Source organism: Gadus chalcogrammus, chromosome 6 (genome assembly GCF_026213295.1).
Source record: "Gadus chalcogrammus isolate NIFS_2021 chromosome 6, NIFS_Gcha_1.0, whole genome shotgun sequence".
In the NCBI taxonomy this organism is placed as follows: Eukaryota; Metazoa; Chordata; class Actinopteri; order Gadiformes; family Gadidae; genus Gadus; species Gadus chalcogrammus.
The window spans coordinates 1994304-2010984 of NC_079417.1; the positions used below are offsets into that span (position 1 = coordinate 1994304).

The 16681-nt window shown below is 51.1% G+C and overlaps 2 protein-coding genes across 2 annotated transcripts in view; both read right to left on the reverse strand.

The window, feature by feature from the left end:
- Nucleotides 1–835: 835 nt before the first annotated feature.
- kiaa0319 (KIAA0319 ortholog) lies at nucleotides 836–12509 on the reverse strand. Its single transcript, XM_056592340.1, has 17 exons — nucleotides 12459–12509; nucleotides 11948–12009; nucleotides 10987–11582; nucleotides 10355–10521; nucleotides 9324–9490; nucleotides 8688–8817; nucleotides 7037–7257; nucleotides 6237–6402; nucleotides 5262–5410; nucleotides 4660–4811; nucleotides 3970–4108; nucleotides 3100–3259; nucleotides 2652–2788; nucleotides 2182–2304; nucleotides 1794–1884; nucleotides 1270–1361; nucleotides 836–969 (listed from the first exon to the last, which is right to left on the reverse strand). The coding sequence occupies exons 2-17, from the start codon at nucleotides 11994–11996 to the stop codon at nucleotides 836–838; spliced, it is 2673 nt and encodes an 890-aa protein (XP_056448315.1). The 5' UTR covers nucleotides 11997–12009; nucleotides 12459–12509.
- Nucleotides 12510–13201: 692 nt separating this feature from the next.
- The window catches only part of LOC130384079 (DENN domain-containing protein 4B-like), a 33947-nt gene continuing 30467 nt past the window's right edge, over nucleotides 13202–16681 (reverse strand). The window contains exon 29 of the mRNA XM_056592090.1: nucleotides 13202–16162. Coding sequence (XP_056448065.1) covers nucleotides 16017–16162 — 146 coding nt within the window. The 3' untranslated portion in view covers nucleotides 13202–16016. The remainder of the gene's footprint in view (nucleotides 16163–16681) is intronic.

A 16681-nucleotide genomic window follows, 5' to 3' on the forward strand; every position in this document is an offset into this window, starting at 1 on the left:
CTGCACAAAAGGTTAGCCCCTCCTGGTGGCTTGTCCTTCTCCCACTGGGCTCCCGGTGGAGACGATCAGGTGTTCGATAACGCGATGCAACGCTGTCACCCCCTCTAGTGGCAGCTTGGGGGAGTTGACTACACTGAAGCGCTTCAACGCTATTCAACGACACCGTCGTCTGACCGTTGAGCGTCCAACGAGCTCTCCCACCTCGGCCCACAGAACATGAGCAAGGTAACACAGGATGTAACGGTCGTTGTCCCGCCCCCCTCTCCACGCTCCGCCCGTCCTTCACGTCACCGAGGAGCGCGTCATCTCACCTCAATCCACCCGGTGTCGTCTCATCAGTGGGGGCCCCTCCCCGGGCCCCCGACAGCGTTGTCTATGTACAGCCTCAGCCCTAACAGCTCTGGATCCGACCGGTCCACAGGTCACAGGTCACAGATCACAGGTGGTCCTGGTGGTCTGGTGGGGGACGCCTCTAGGCGGGGGGGGTCGTGGTCCTGGTGGGGGACCCCTCTAGGCGGGGGGGGGGGGTGGTCCTGGTGGTCTGGTGGGGGACCCCTCTAGGTGGGGGGGTCGTGGTCCTGGTGGGGGCCCCCTCTAGGCGGGGGGGGTGGGGGTGGTCCTGGTGGTCTGGTGGGGGACCCCTCTAGGCAGGGGGGGGGGTCGTAGTCCTAGTGGTCTGGTGGGGGACCCCTCTAGGCGGTGGGGGGGGGGGGGGTCCTGGTCTGGTGGGGGACCCCTCTAAGCGGGGGGGTCGTGGTCCTGGTGGTCTGGTGGGGGGCCCCTCTAGGCGGGGGCGGTCCTGGTGGTCTGGTGGGGGCCCCCTCTAGGCGGGGGGCTACCCGAAGGCGTTCCCGTTGCGGGCGCCGTGCCCCCCCGGGGCGCGGCTGAAGAGCGCGTCCGGCTCGCTGTCGAGCTCCGACTCAGACATCATCAGGCTGGAGGCGTGCTCCGTGCTGCGGTGCTTTAGACCTGCTGGAGGGGCAGACAGGTGGCAGACAGACAGGTGAGCAGATAGACAGAGAGATGGGTGAGCAGATAGACAGAGAGATGGGTGAGCAGATAGACAGAGAGATGGGCGAGCAGATAGACAGGTGGTAGGAGGACAGACAGGTGGCAGATAGACAGACAGACGGGTGGCAGATAGACAGGTGGATAGAGGACAGAGAGACGGGTGATCAGATAGACAGGTGGATAGAGGACAGAGACGGGTGATCAGATAGACAGGTGGATAGAGGACAGACAGACAGACAGACAGGTCAGCAGCCTCACCGTGCTTGGGTCTCAGCTCCAGCCTCTCCTGGTCGTCCATGTCGTCCAGGATGGTGTACTTGGTTTTCTTCCTGGGCTTGCTCCTCTTCCTCCTGAGGTATGAGGTCATATCAGGGGTGCTCAGTGATACTTAAAGACCTTCAGGGCTGGAGGTTGGGAACTGCACTGATGATTTGCTGGAACATGTACGTGGTTCTCTCTGGACCTGATGACACTCAAAGTGCCTCACAGTGACTGCCTCACATGCACCCATTCATACACCCTTTCATACACCCATTCATACACCCTTTCATACACCCATTCATACACCCATTCATACACCCATTCATACGCCCTTTCATACACCCATTCATACGCCCTTTCATACACCCATTCATACACCCATTCACACACCCATTCTTTCACCCTTTCATACACCCTTGCATACCCACGGCGATCAAAGCAGCAACCTCCTGGTTCCGTGCTGTCCTGCGGTACCTCCTGAGCTACGCCCGTCACTCCGTGTGGTTGCTATGGGGACCCACCTCCTACAGCAGCAGACCAGAGACCAGCTGAGGGTCAGGACCAGGACCAGAGCCAGGAGGCTGGACAGGATCACGTAGAGCATCCTCCACTCTGGAGGACACACACGCACACACACACACACACGCACGCACGCACACACATACACACACACACACACACACACACAGGCACAGGCACGCAGACACGCACACACACAAAACAACACGTGTGCGCACACACACATGCAGACGCAACCGCACACACACGCAACCGCACACACACACACACACACACACGCACACACACACCCCCCACCCACACACACTAGGTTAGATAAATGCACATCTGTTGCACTGGTTTAAATAATCCCCACTATCCAACGTGAGCAGTAACTGTCATTCAGCGTACCACAGTTCCTCTCTTTGTCGCCAAGGAAACGGCGAATGAGGTTCTCTGTCCAGAAGGGGTCACAGACACACTCCTTGGTGATTGGATCACACTGGCCCCGCCCAGAACACCGCAGCAAACAGTCTGTGGGGTCACATGACATCAATCACATGACAACTGAGATTAGTAACGTGTGTGAGCCGTACAATAGAGGTCATATTTCCATTGTATAGTGATATTTACAGTGTGTATAGTGATATTTACAGTGTGTATAGTGATATTTACAGTGTGTATAGTGATATTTACAGTGTGTATAGTGATATTATTTACAGTGTGTATAGTGATATTATTTACAGTGTGTATAGGGTTATGATATTTACAGTGTGTATAGTGATATTTACAGTGTGTATAGTGATATTATTTACAGTGTGTATAGTGATATTTACAGTGTGTATAGTGCTATTTAAAGTGTGTTAGGTCCTTCCACTCACAGACGGTGTCCACTCGGAGGACTCTGAACAGCAGGTAGTCGGTCTTCTCCCTGAGCAGCTGGTTCCTGAGGACCTGGGCCAGCCTGGAGCCGGAGAACGAGCCCTCCGGACCGCGTACCGAGAGACGCAGCACCGCGCTGTGGGACCACACATCGACACTACAGGAGACTACCTGAGCTGGAAGGGTCTCCTCTAGTGGGAGGGTCTACACGAGGGGGAGGGGTCTAGTGGGAGTGGGCGGGGCTTACCTGAGGTGGGAGGGGTCAGACTGAAGTGGGAAGGGTCTAGTGGGAGTGGGAGGGGTCTAGTGGTAGTGGGCGGGGCTTACCTGAGGGGGGAGGGGTCTGAATGAAGTGGGCAGGATAGAGGGGAGGTGGGCGGGGTGTAGTGGGAGTGGGCGGGGTCTAGTGGGAGTGGGGGGGGTCTAGTGGGAGTGGGCGGGGCCTACCTGAGGGGGGAGTGTCCTGGGAGGATGCGTAGCTGGATGCTGTTGTCGAGGACGTGCAGCAGAGCGGCCAGCTGTCGGACCACCGTGTCCCTCTGGGCCGCGCTCACCTGGGACACGCCCACCAGCACCTCCAGGTCCACCTCCTCCCGCGCCGCCGGGTCTGACGCACACACACACACACACACACAGAGGCACGCACACACACACACAGAGGCACACAAACACACACACAAAGAGCCACACACAAAGACACACACACACACAGTTACACATAGACACACACAAAGACACACACACATACCAGACACACACACACACACACGCACAGAGACACACACACACACACAGACACACATGCACACACACACAGAGACACAAACACGCACACACACACACAGACACAGACACACACACACATGCACACGCAGAGGCACGCACACACACAGAGGCATGCACAAAGACACACACAAAGGGACTCACAAAGACACAGAGGCACGCACACACACATACAAAAGACACACACAGAGGCACGCACACACACATACAAAAGACACACACAGAGACACGCACACACACACACACACAGTCACACATAGACACACACAGACACACAGAGACATACACAGACAGACAGACACACACGCACAGAGACACACACACACACAGACACAGACACAAACATGCACACACACACACAGACAGACACATGCACACAAACACACACACACACACATGCACACACACACACACACACAACAACACACACACACCAGGCTAAATTATGTTGGTAGTCCGTAGCTTAAACTAGCTAGACAGACCAGACGCCCCATTGGTTGAGAGCAGCTCGAGGGAGCAGTGAGTGACACCCACCTGGGCGGACCTCCACGGTTGCCGTGGCGGTGCTGCCCCGCCCCTGGGCGTCGGTCACGCGGAGCTGGAACAGGTAGGTCCCCTCTACCAGGTTGGACAGGTGTAGCGACGGCTGGGTCTGAGAGCCGTAAAGCACGTCCTGGAGGGACACACAGGGGGGTCCGTCACCGGGGCGACCGCCGCATCGCTATGACAACCACTATGAAGGCCACGTCTTCATAGTGGACCACGACCAGGTCACTATGAAGACCACGTCACTATGAAGACCAGGTCACTATGACGACCAGGTCACTATGACGACCAGGTCACTATGACGAACACGTCAACAAGACGACCACGTCACTATGAAGACCACGTCACTAAGACGACCACGTCACTATGAAGACCACGTCACTATGAAGACCACGTCACTATGAAGACCACGTCACTATGACGACCAGGTCACTATGACGACCAGGTCACTATGACGAACACGTCAACAAGACGACCACGTCACTAAGACGACCACGTCACTATTTAGACCACGTCACTATGAAGACCAATTTCATCCAATATGGCCGCTTTGGCTGCTACTATAGCTCCTCCTTTTGGTTTTATTTGTGACATTCTGGATTATTTTCAGCGTGTAGGGGGGCTAGCCCCCCCGGGCCCCCCGTCCCTCCGGTAGGGAGGGGTCGTGTGTGGGCTCACCCCCGCTGCAGGGCTCTGGGAGTCCCGGGCCCAGAGGAAGGTGACCTGGCTCTGGTCCCCGTCCGTCACCGAGCCCCTCAGGACCAGGGAGCTGTTGGGGAGGGTCAGGGCGTGGCTCCCGCTGGCGTGGGCCACGGGGGGGGGGAGCCTGGCTGGGGGAGAGGGAGCATCACGCTGTTTAAAAACAACTTCCACCGCCCCTAGGAACACACAGGGTCTAATGGTAGAGAATCATAGACAGAGACAGAGAGAGAGACACAGAGACACAGAGAGACAGACAGACAGACAGACAGACAGACAGACAGAGACAGAGAGACAGAGAGACAGAGACAGAGACAGAGAGACAGAGAGACACAGAGACACAGAGACACAGAGAGACACAGAGAGACAGAGACAGAGACACAGACAGACAGACAGACAGACAGACAGACAGACAGACAGACAGACAGACAGACAGACAGACAGACAGACAGACAGACAGACAGAGGGAGAGAGAGAGGGAGAGAGAGAGAGAGAGAGGGGGAGAGAGAGAGAGGGAGAGAGAGAGAGAGACAGACAGAGAGAGAGACAGAGAGAGGGGGAGAGAGAGGGGGAGGGCTCACCTTCCTCCACCCTGACGGTCAGCACTGCGCTGTCCGTCGCCCCCTGCTGGTCGCTCACCGTCAGTCTGAAGGTGTAGCGCCCCACCCGCAGGCCTGTCGCCGTAGCAACCGCCCTGTCAACACCCTCCATCTTTAGACCCGGGCGGCCGCTGAGAGAGGCCCAGACAGGGACGCACAGACGGCAGGCCTCAGTACAGTCCACAGTCTGCAGGTTCACTCCTGATCCCCACATCCTGCTACAGTTCTTACAGTCGTTCAGATCGATTTTATTTATATTCATCCAGTCTCCCTCCTTCCAACGTATGACCCTTCCCTCTCTGGGGGCGATACATTATGTTAAAAGAACCTTATACTCTCCCAACAGAGATACAACTTATGATATGAAGGGAAGTAGTATGAATCACAATGAGATAGAATAGGATGAATAGAACCGAATACAAGGGAGCAACATGGAACAGAAAGGATGGAAAGTGAATGTGCTCTCTGCGGAGCGAGGCTTGTGATTGGTCACTTTTTAATTGGACAGAGGTTAACGCCGTCGTCTCCTCTACCTCCTTCCTCCAGGTCTGGGGCTACTGGGCAGGGCACATGGCCTCACCTGGTGGCCTCCCAGTGGTACTGCACCACAGCCTCACCTGGTAGCCTCCCAGTGGTACTGCACCACTGGGATCACGGCTAGACCTTGGGTGTTTTGAAAGGCGCCTCTAAATTAAATTAAATGGTACTGCACCACGGCCTCACCTGGTGGCCTCCCAGTGGTACTGCACCAGGGCCTCACCTGGTGGCCTCCCAGTGGTACTGCACCACGGCCTCACCTGGTGGCCTCCCAGTGGTACTGCACCATGGTGGGGACCTCACCTGGTGGCCTCCCAGTGGTACTGCACCACGGCCTCACCTGGTGGCCTCCCAGTGGTACTGCACCACGGCCTCACCTGGTGGCCTCCCAGTGGTACTGCACCATGGTGGGGACCTCACCTGGTGGCCTCCCAGTGGTACTGCACCACGGCGCGGTCGTCGCTGCTGTCGCGGCCGTCCAGAGTGACGCTGCTGACGGGCAGAACCAGCTTCCTGTCCGGACCCGCCACCGCCGTCGGGCCGAGGTTCAACCGCCGCTCCTCCGTCGGGGACAGCGGGACCTGGACTAGAAGGAGAGGAGGAGCATACAGCACCAGGGGGAGGAGCATACAGCACCAGGGGGAGGATCATACAGCACCAGGGGGAGGAGCATACAGCACCAGGGGGAGGATCATACAGCACCAGGGGGAGGAGCATACAGCACCAGGGGGAGGAGCATACAGCACCAGGGGGAGGAGCATACAGCACCAGGGGGAGGATCATACAGCACCAGGGGGAGGAGCATACAGCACCAGGGGGAGGAGCATACAGCACCAGGGGGAGGAGCATACAGCACCAGGGGGAGGGACCGCAGTCCGGCCCTGTGGACCGTGGGCGGCATGTGACTCAGGTGGTAGAGCGGGTCGGCTGGTCACCGGAGGGCTGCTAGTTCGATCCCCGGCTCCTCCTAGTGAGTGCCGAGGTGACCCTGAGCGAGAATCCTCACCCTGACTGCTCCTGACGAGCTGGCTGTCGCCCTGCGTGGCTGACTCCGCCGTCGGTGTGTGAATGTGTGCATGAATGGTTGAATGTGAGGCGATATTGAAAAGCGCTTTGAGTGGCCACTGGTTAGAAGAGCGCTGTCTAAATGCAGTCACTTTACCATTTTACTCGTTTCATGCATGCTGGGGTGTTTGATAGTGTGGGTGGGTGGGGCGTACCCGTCACAGTGGGAGTGGTTCTCATCTGCGGAGGGATGGGGGTCGGAGAGGGCACGGTGGGGTCAGCGTCGTGTCTGGGAGGTGGGGTGAGGGTGGGGTCAGAGGTCGAGGGCGGGGCTGTAGTGGGGGTCACCCCAGGGGGTGGACCGGGGTCGGCGGGAAGGACCAGGACGGTAGCGGTGGTGGAGTCAGAGGATCCCGCCGAGTCCGTCACCGTTCCTCTGAGCAGGGAACAGGATGTATTGTTTATGATATATTTTTTGGTGGTATAAGCGGCTAATTGTAGCCTACAGGAGGTAGGGCGGGTTGGCTGGTCACCGGAAGGTCGCCAGTCCGATCCCCGGCTCCTCCTAGCTGAGTGTCGAGGTGTCCCTGAGCGAGACGCCTCACTCTAGCTGTGTTCGAAATCGTTCCCTATACACTCGTTCCCTATTACCTATATAGTGTACATGATATAGTGCACTATATAGGGAATAGGGAACGAGAATTCGGACACAACGCTGAACATTTCTAAACGTCATTTGCGTCAGTAAATGCGCCGGGTATTTGTGTGACGCAGACAGATGCGCCCACATCAAGTAAACAAACCGGGCACTCACGACGAAAGCTGGAGGTGGTATTGATGTTGAATATTACATTTCCTTGTTTAATTAATTTTGAATGTTAAATATTCTATGTTAAATCCCAAATAAATCGTTGACATTTCTAAACGAAAGCCGGAGACTCCATCATTAAATGTATTCGTTTTCGCGGTTATTCGGCTTCTTCTTCTCCCCTGGAAAAATACAACCGCATTGCATTGTGGTATACGGGAGTAACATGTAGGGAACATCGTATATGTACCCTATTTTAAGTCCACTATATAGTGCCCTATATAGTGGACCACTGAGAATTCGAACACCCTAGAAAATGGCGTGCACCCTATTTAGTGCACTACATCCATGATAGGGAACGATTTCGAACACAGCTTCCTGACTGCTCCCGACGAGCTGGCTGTCGCCCTGCGTGGCTGACTCCGCTGTCGGTGTGTGAATGTGTGCATGATTGGGTGAATATTAGGCAATATTGTAAAGCCCCTTGAGTGGTCACTGGTTAGAAAAGCGCTGTATAAATGGAGGTCCATCAAAATGGAGATAAGACAATGGATGTAAATGATCCGTTGTCTTACCAGGGTTTGCTCTGCTAGGGGCAGCGTCTCCACTTAAGGGCAGAACGACTGACAACCAACAAATTAAACTTTCACAATATGACGACTATGCGATCCATTCACGTCAGCATTCGCATTCAATTTGACAGCCAAAATATGTGTTTCAGAACCGCTCATTTTAGCAGAACATCGTGAATGCACTTTAGCGTACCAAAACAGCGAGAGAGTGGTACGATATGACAGCTGCTGTTGACAAGTTTGCATTTCTTTGATGGTTTCGACATGCCGCCAAACTTCAGATGATTGTTTTCCTGACATTGTATGTCCTTCTACACTTAGTCTCTAGAATGTGCTCTACTTCATAAAGAAAACTATTGGAATGTGCAACTGGGTTATCAAACAAACATTCAGAACATACAGTATATTGAAAGCAAAACATGACATAGCTAATACTTGTACCGTAAGTATTTGCTAAGGGTGTGAGTACCCAGTCCTGTCTAGTACCTGAAGGTGTAGTTCCCGGGCTCCAGGTGGGCCAGGTGAAGAGACCAGGTGTCGGCTGACCGCCCCAGGTCCACAGAGGGTCCGCTGGTCTGCTCCCACCCACACCTGAGCAGGGCGTCCCCTCGGCTCTCTGGAGCAGACCGACACATGTTTGATGAGCCCCCTGCCGGACCACTCAACCACCCAGACCCTGATACGGTTAGCACGATGTAGGGATGCTCGATTATGGAAAAAAAAAACATAATCACGATTATTATTATATTTTTATCAATATTGAAATCAAGATTAATCAAACGATTGTTTTTGAGTTTGAAACATGATGCAATATTCAGCATTTCTCTCCAAAAAACACTTGGTAACTGAGAACTTTGAAATTTCGCCTTAAAAAAATTACACAAAAAGGTAAAATAGTAAATGTTCAAATTGAAAATAATGTACAGTTATGTATCCAGCTGCAATTTCAATAAAACCTTGAATTAATAAAATAAACACACTTAAAATAAAGACGAAAAAATGTAAACTCGATTATATTAGTTTGGTGATCGTTTGATGCTACAATCTAAATTGAGGTCCCAGTTTGATTAATCGCCCAGCCCTAGTGTGATGCCGGCCCAGCCGGACCCCAGGGGTACCTACGGCTGGCGTTGAGGACCACCTCCTGGACCGGGGGAGACAGAACCTGGCTGGGGGGGTCCACCACAGCATGGGGTCTCAGTCTCTCAGCTGAAACACAGCCGGGCACGGCCCCAAACGACATGGCAATACATCTCTGATACGGGCGTTGCTCCCATAGCGGGCTTGAACTAGGCACAAGGCAAATTAAAAACATATTCAAAACAAGGCATTTTCCGAACTATCGGTCTTGGCATTTACTGTATAATGGCCGATTAATGAATATTTAAAAACACAAATAATGTTTTTTTGTTTTTTTGGTTATTGTGTTTTTGTTCAAAGGACTTTGAGTCTCATATCTTAAGTTTGTATTTTTATTATTTATCAGAACTTCAATATATTTTGTTCTTTTCTTTTCTGTTTCTGTGAAAATAAAACAATTAAATAAAGTTTATTTTTAAACTGCATTACCTTATTATTCTAGTGAGGACTCATAAATAACTTCAAAAAATCAATGTTAGGGAAAATCTGTTTGAGTTTTGTTACGCGTTTCTGGAATTTATTTTTTAAAAATATACCGGCCGATATATCGGAATATCGGATTTTTAAATCACCAAATATTTGTATGCGTATCGGCCTTAAAAATCCTTTATGGGTCGGGCTCTAGTTTAAACACCAGCTGGTTGTGTTGAACTGAAGAACTCCTCGTTCAGTTCTGTAACATCTACGGAGGTAAATGTGATGATCTTTGATGGACGTTTCAGAAGAGCCAATCAGAGCAAAGGAGGATAGACACCCTTTCAAACACTATTTCTTTGATTGTGTACACATGTGTTTGAGCGTGTGTTATTGTGTGTCTTACCAGCTGGGGGTACTGGGCTGATTGGACCGTAAACTTGATCCGTAACAACGGGCTTAGCGCACTCTACAGGGTCTCCCGTGGACACTTGAAGGGGTAGACCTTCAGGAGATGGAAGGAAGTGATGAGGTAAGAACGGGGTTACAATAGAATGCAGTCGAGCGGCTCCCTTTGCCGAACGGTGCCAGGAGCCTACCTGTTGTTGTCGCTGTAGCCGTGGTAACAGAGAGCTGGGGCGTGGCCTCGGTGGGAAGCGATGTCCTTATATGGCTCTTTTGGGTGGGGTAAGTGGTTGGTTTCCAAGGCGACGGAATGACTGGTGCAGTGGGAGGGCTGGGTTCCTGAGAAGATGGAAATATGACCCTGTATGAACCCGAAACATACTGCATGGTCACTCTCTTTAAGAACAAACTAAAGAGATATGAAGAGAGAGAGAGAGAGCAATGGGTCTTTTGGATGAGACTACAACAACAACACGAACAGATCGATCATATAATAATCTAAAAGTGGACACGCACACTCACGAAGCACACTGCCATTAGAGGAATCTATTCGTCAATGCATGATCCTGTTTTGAATCATAAGTGTATGAGCTATTCAAGCTCTGAAAGAACAAACTCAAGTAGGGTTGGACACACACACACACACACACACACACACACACACACACACACACACACACACACACACACACACACACACACACACACACACACACACACACACACACACACACACACACACACACACACACACAGCCATTAGAGGAACCTTCGGTTCCGTCCTCCGGGAGAGGGCTTCATGCCAGCAGTGTGTTCAGGCACTCACTCTGCTCTCCGCTGGATGGAAAGTGGGACTCTGCTCTCCGAGTTGGCCCCTGAGGGCCCCGGGAGACGGGGGCCCTCCCGCCGAGCCGTTGACAGTCACCGGCCCCTCCCCTCTGTTCTCAATCTCCGCCGCCGGCCAATGGGAGAACCCCCCCGGCTCCAAGTCCCCGCCCCTGGTCGGGGGCCCCTCCTCCCCCTCCAACACCGCCAGGTCCCTGAGGGCCTCCAGGTCCCCGGGCGCCTCCTCCTCCTCCTCCGACGGCGGCCCCCAGCGGCTCCCGTACGGCTCCCCCCGCACCAGGGGCCCCAGGACCAGGGTCTGGGCGGGCCCCCGCAGCACGAAGGCCAGGTAGGAGTCGGCCCCGGGGCGGTTCTGGGGCCGGCACGCCCCCCCCTGCTGGCAGCTGAGGATGTAGCAGCGGCCCTGGAAGAGCCAGGCCAGGTCGCAGCGGGGCCGCTCGCAGCAGGAGACCCGGCAGCGGGCCAGAGAGGCCACGCCCGGCACCCGCAGGACGCTGCTGCCGCTGCTCAGGGCCGGGGCCAGCACCGCCTCCGGGATGGTCGCCCCCTGGTGGCACTGGGAGGGCGCTGCGGCGGCTGCTGGGAGCGAGAGGTTTGGTGTTTAACTGGGGAGCGTGTGAGAGAGGCCCGCAGAGAGCGAAGGGAGTAACTGGTTGAGGTTCAGGGGGGCTGCTTCAGATACTAGTTGCTCCAGTCGTTGCTAGTAGCTCCGACAGTCGCTCTTGGACAGTTATATTGTTTCTTTCTTCTGAAAAACGTACTCATTGTAAGTCGCTTTGGATAAAAGCATCTGCTTCATGCCCTAAATGTATATGTAAAGTTACTAGTCCCACCAAGAGAGTTACTCAAACACCTATTGCTTTACTCTACAACACATGCATGCCCACATGCACGAGCAGCTCAGCTACCAAACACACACACACGCACGCACGCACACACACCTCCCACGGACTGGAGGAGCATCCAGAGAAGAAGAGCACTCGGTGTCATGGCAACGACTCCCCTGAGAGAGGGACAGAGACAGAGACAAAGAGAGAGAGAGAGAGAGAGAGAGAGAGAGGAAACATTTAGTCAATTCAGAAACCATTTACCCTTTGCCAGCTAATGCGATTTACTTTTTGGAGTGACGGGTCAAAATTGAACACAAAAATTGATTTGGACTGTCCTACAGCTGTAACTCCTGAATGAGTAACGTGTTGTCTTACATTTGAACAAAGCAAATGGTATTGATATCAGTTAGTTTTGTATGGTATATATTATATATATATATATAGGCCTATATATCTTTAATTTAAACTCTTATATAATACAGACTGGTGGAATAGTGAATAGTGTTCCGGTTAGCAGCCTTGGTATTCTGTCTCTCCGACTGAGTGGGCTCCTAACGCGGCCATGTGGCTGTGAGTGGGCTCCACTCCGTATTAGTGGGCTCCACTTAACATCGGAACGCACCCCTAACAGCCCTCCGGTGACGACGAGGAGAACAGCTTGGGCTAGGCTAACTAGACAGCGCCGTTCACTTCCAGACAAACTCAACACTCAGCCGACAGCGGTACATAAATAAACACGGTCGAACCCTTGCGTTGTTTCAATAGGTGTCGAATAACATCGTAACCCTATATAACGGTACGAGCCGGCTCCAGCACCGCCTCGCTGGACAGCTCCCCGGACACCGCCTGCCGCTCCACGGTAAACAAACCGAGCCCAGGTCCGCTACAGCATCTCCCCTCGGACAAACACCGACCACAGCGGCCGTGGAACCGATATTAACTCCCTTCAGTTTGTTTTTTTTAGCTGAAATACTTACAATACCGACGATTAAGATGAAGAAAGAGAATCAAAGTATACATCTTGAGCGAAAAATATAACGAAACCGCGGTTAAAACAACAACAACAACGTTAACATAAGTGACATTGAGTCGTCACCTACCGTGTGTGTGTGTTAGTGTGTGGCGCAGTCAGCCAGGCCGGGAGCTGCTGGGTGTGGGTTTGAATCCCGACTACATGCTGGGTCTGCTGGGCCGTTGCAGCTGGCGGGAGCTGACAGGCAAGCCGCTCCTCGCGCAGAGGGAATGATGGAGCGGCGACGCGCGGCTGCCATTCACCGCGCCTCGTGCCGGGCGCACGCGGATGCGCGCGAATGGCAGTTTTTATTATTTTTTATTATTCATAAACAAAGTAGGCTACAAAACTCTCGTAGGGGAAGAAAATATACTTCCATCAGGTGCAATACAAATGTCAGTCTGGATGAAAAGAACCTCACAAAAAACGAAACAGGGGGTAAAACAGGGATAAAATCACAAGTCAAACGCAAAAGGCTATAGAAAAAGAAAAACATACAACGTGCGTAACGGTCCGGTTCAGTTAACCTCCAAGATGTCCGCTGTGCCGAGATACATTTCAGTGAGTTTGCTCTGCTTTACTAATCGATTTTTACTTCGCGAATTCGTTTGACATAATAAAAATATATGGTTTGGAGTTTCGCCATTTATTATGCAAGCATTAGACTTGGACTGTTTGAACGTGAGTGTTACCTTCGGAGAACAAGTTTTTATCAAAAGAGCAGGATCACTGATTCTGCTAAATAGGATTTCTAATGTTTCGGAGATGAGGGCCAATTGGGGAAATGTTTGACATTACGAGAACAAACACACACAAATAACATCATGAGTTGTTTGTATAGTTTTATAAAAAAACAAAACAATTACAACTGAAATCACAGGCAGATATAAATTACAACAGCAAACACAATAACCTTTTTAAATACACATTTCTGCTTTCCACTACCTGTGACCCGGGGAAACATTCCCTTCTTTTCTCTTGCAGTCTGGTGCATTAAAATATACAGTGACGTTTCAAACACTGAACTAGGCTTAACGAGTTTCTCTGGGGGGGGGGGGGGGGAGACAGCAGCCCTTTCAGCCTTCCCAGTCTTCACAGTACGGCCAAGTGCTTTACGCTCCCAGTTTCTACAACACGAGGCCCGCAGGCATGTGTCCGACAAACACTCTCAATCTCCAAAAATATCTACTTCAAAATAAAAGTCTTCATTTTGGGTATGTCCTTTTTTTTTTTTTATATCACAAAAAAATAACACAAAGTGTGACCTGTGGGGGTAGGGGGGGGATAGCTGAAGTTACGCGTCAAGACATGGGTGGAAATTATATCTTTCTTTACACCTGGCTGCAAAATGAGGTAGTCCTCACAATTATATGAAAACAAGCTTTTTGTCCTATGTGGAAAATGCTAAGAGGCTTGTTTCAAAGGCTGGATAGGCAGACAGGATTAAGAACAAGGTTCGCCAAACTTGAAGCGTTTGGAGGCAGATGGACCGGTTGGATGGATGGGACTCTGGGATTCTCGTCTTGTGTGATGAGGTTCTGGTCTGCCGCTGATGTGGAATAAACTATTTGTTGTTCCGCTGTATGGCTACTTAGTAGTACTTTAGTAGTACTGCAGTAGTTACTAGGGACTTTAAGTTACTACAGTAGCTATTTATTACTCTAACCGAGTATCTTCAATATAATTACTTGTTTTTCTGGTGATAACTTTACTCCAGGTACTCCTCTTTCGAACCATGCAAATTAAGAATTACTCAAATAAGAGTTACTTCTCTTATCACTGTTCAAAGAAGTTACTTTCGTAGCTACTACGTAAGCAAGTTACATCGTTAGTTACTCCTCGCTTCAGCAGAGTACAGTAAAACATACTCCAGATCTATACCAGGAATGGGTAGTTATTAGTTTTCTGTCAGGCTGCTAATTTTAACCTCCCAGGTGCACTTGTGCTCTGAACAGGGGTGGTGAATGAGGACAGGATGTGACCAACATGCCGGGCAGAACGCTGCTGTCACGCTTCAAAATAAGGGTACCAACAGAAAATGTATTTCTGTGTCTTTCCTAACTGACCCTGTATCTTACAGACACCAGAGGCAAACCAAGGTTAACATGCAGTCTCTGGTAGGAACACACACACGGTAGACGGAGTTGACGAGGGTGGGGTGACTCCTTCACAATACAAGTCTGTTCAAAGTAAGACAAGTTCCTTTATTCTTTTTTTTTTTTTAAGTGTACCGCAATGTTGAAACATAAGGATCTCCTCTTATGTTCTTTTGTAAAAACGCATCAATACCCTATGAAACTATTTAAATTCTCTTCATCCAAAGCGATTGATTTAGCGTGAACTGAAGCAACAAGGGTTTTCAAAGTAAAAGCCATCAACCCTTAGAACCTGTACATTAAGTTTGTCTTTGTGGAGACTAGTCCCTCTTTATCCTCTGCCCTCAGTTCGTGGAAAACGGTTGTTTCATTTAGTAAAACTCGACGGAGCTGCTCTCCAATGCATTCCCTGCCATTTTGAGCGGATAGTTTTCTGTACTCATAAAATGGCTGCCAATATTAGTCAACAGAAAAAGGTTTTCTGTCGTAGAAGGTAAACATTCTGTGTTAACGATATTAGATCAACACAGCAGAGAGAAGCAGCGGGCATATTAGAACATTAGCAAACTGCATTTTTGGTTGCCTTTCTTTTTTAAAAGGTCGGGAAAGAACATGAACGATGTAAACAGAGCAAGGAACAGCAGGGTACTGTATTATTTAAACTACAAACGACAAATTTCCACTTATTTTCACGTCCATGAAGCCATGAAAACAGGCCGTTTCCACGGTGATTTCCTTGACATTGAGGTTCCAAATCCGGTCACCTGTTAAAACGCTCACGTTGGATGCATAGATTACTGTATTTGCCTGTTTCCATTATCGGTTCTGCTGGTATCGCAACCGACAGAATCCAGATCCGGTTAGATCCGCTCGGGTGTCCCTCAGTAAGGGAGGGGGTTTCTAGAGTCATCCCCGTGGGGAGGGCCTTACCAGGGGCAAAGAGAGGGGGGGAAGACCACCTGGGCCGAAGCACAGTTACACCTAACTCTGTTAGGGGGCAGCAGAGAGGCAAAGCATGAAGGCAGCACATCTCTGGGAGCAGGCTAGTTCCTTTAAGGGGGGGGGGGGGGGGTCAGCACTCGAGCGTGGGGTGGAAGCTCCGTCTGCAGTCCACCGCCTTGGCACTGGGGGGCTGGGCTCGCCGTCGGTTCAGCTCCTGGCGTCCCAGGGTCCCGGTCAGACGGTTGAACGCCACTTTGTACTTCTTATCGAACGCAGCTAGCAGAGACACAGAGTACAGTTAATGTTACCACGTTATGATACCATTACAGTACTTCAGCTAGCAGAGACACACAGTACAGTTAATGTTACCATCGTTATGATACCATTACAGTACTTCAGCTAGCAGAGACACACAGTACAGTTAATGTTACCATCGTTATGATACCATTACAGTACTTCAGCTAGCAGACACACAGTACAGTTAATGTTACCATCGTTATGATACCATTACAGTACTTCAGCTAGCATAGACACAGAGTACAGTTAATGTTACCATCGTTATGATACCATTACAGTACTTCAGCTAGCAGAGACACAGAGTACAGTTAATGTTACCATCGTTATGATACCATTACAGTACTTCAGCTAGCAGAGACACAGAGTACAGTTAATGTTACCATCGTTATGATACCATTACAGTACTTCAGCTAGCAGACACACAGAGTACAGTTAATGTTACCATCGTTATGATACCATTACAGTACTTCAGCTAGCAGACACACAGAGTACAGTTAA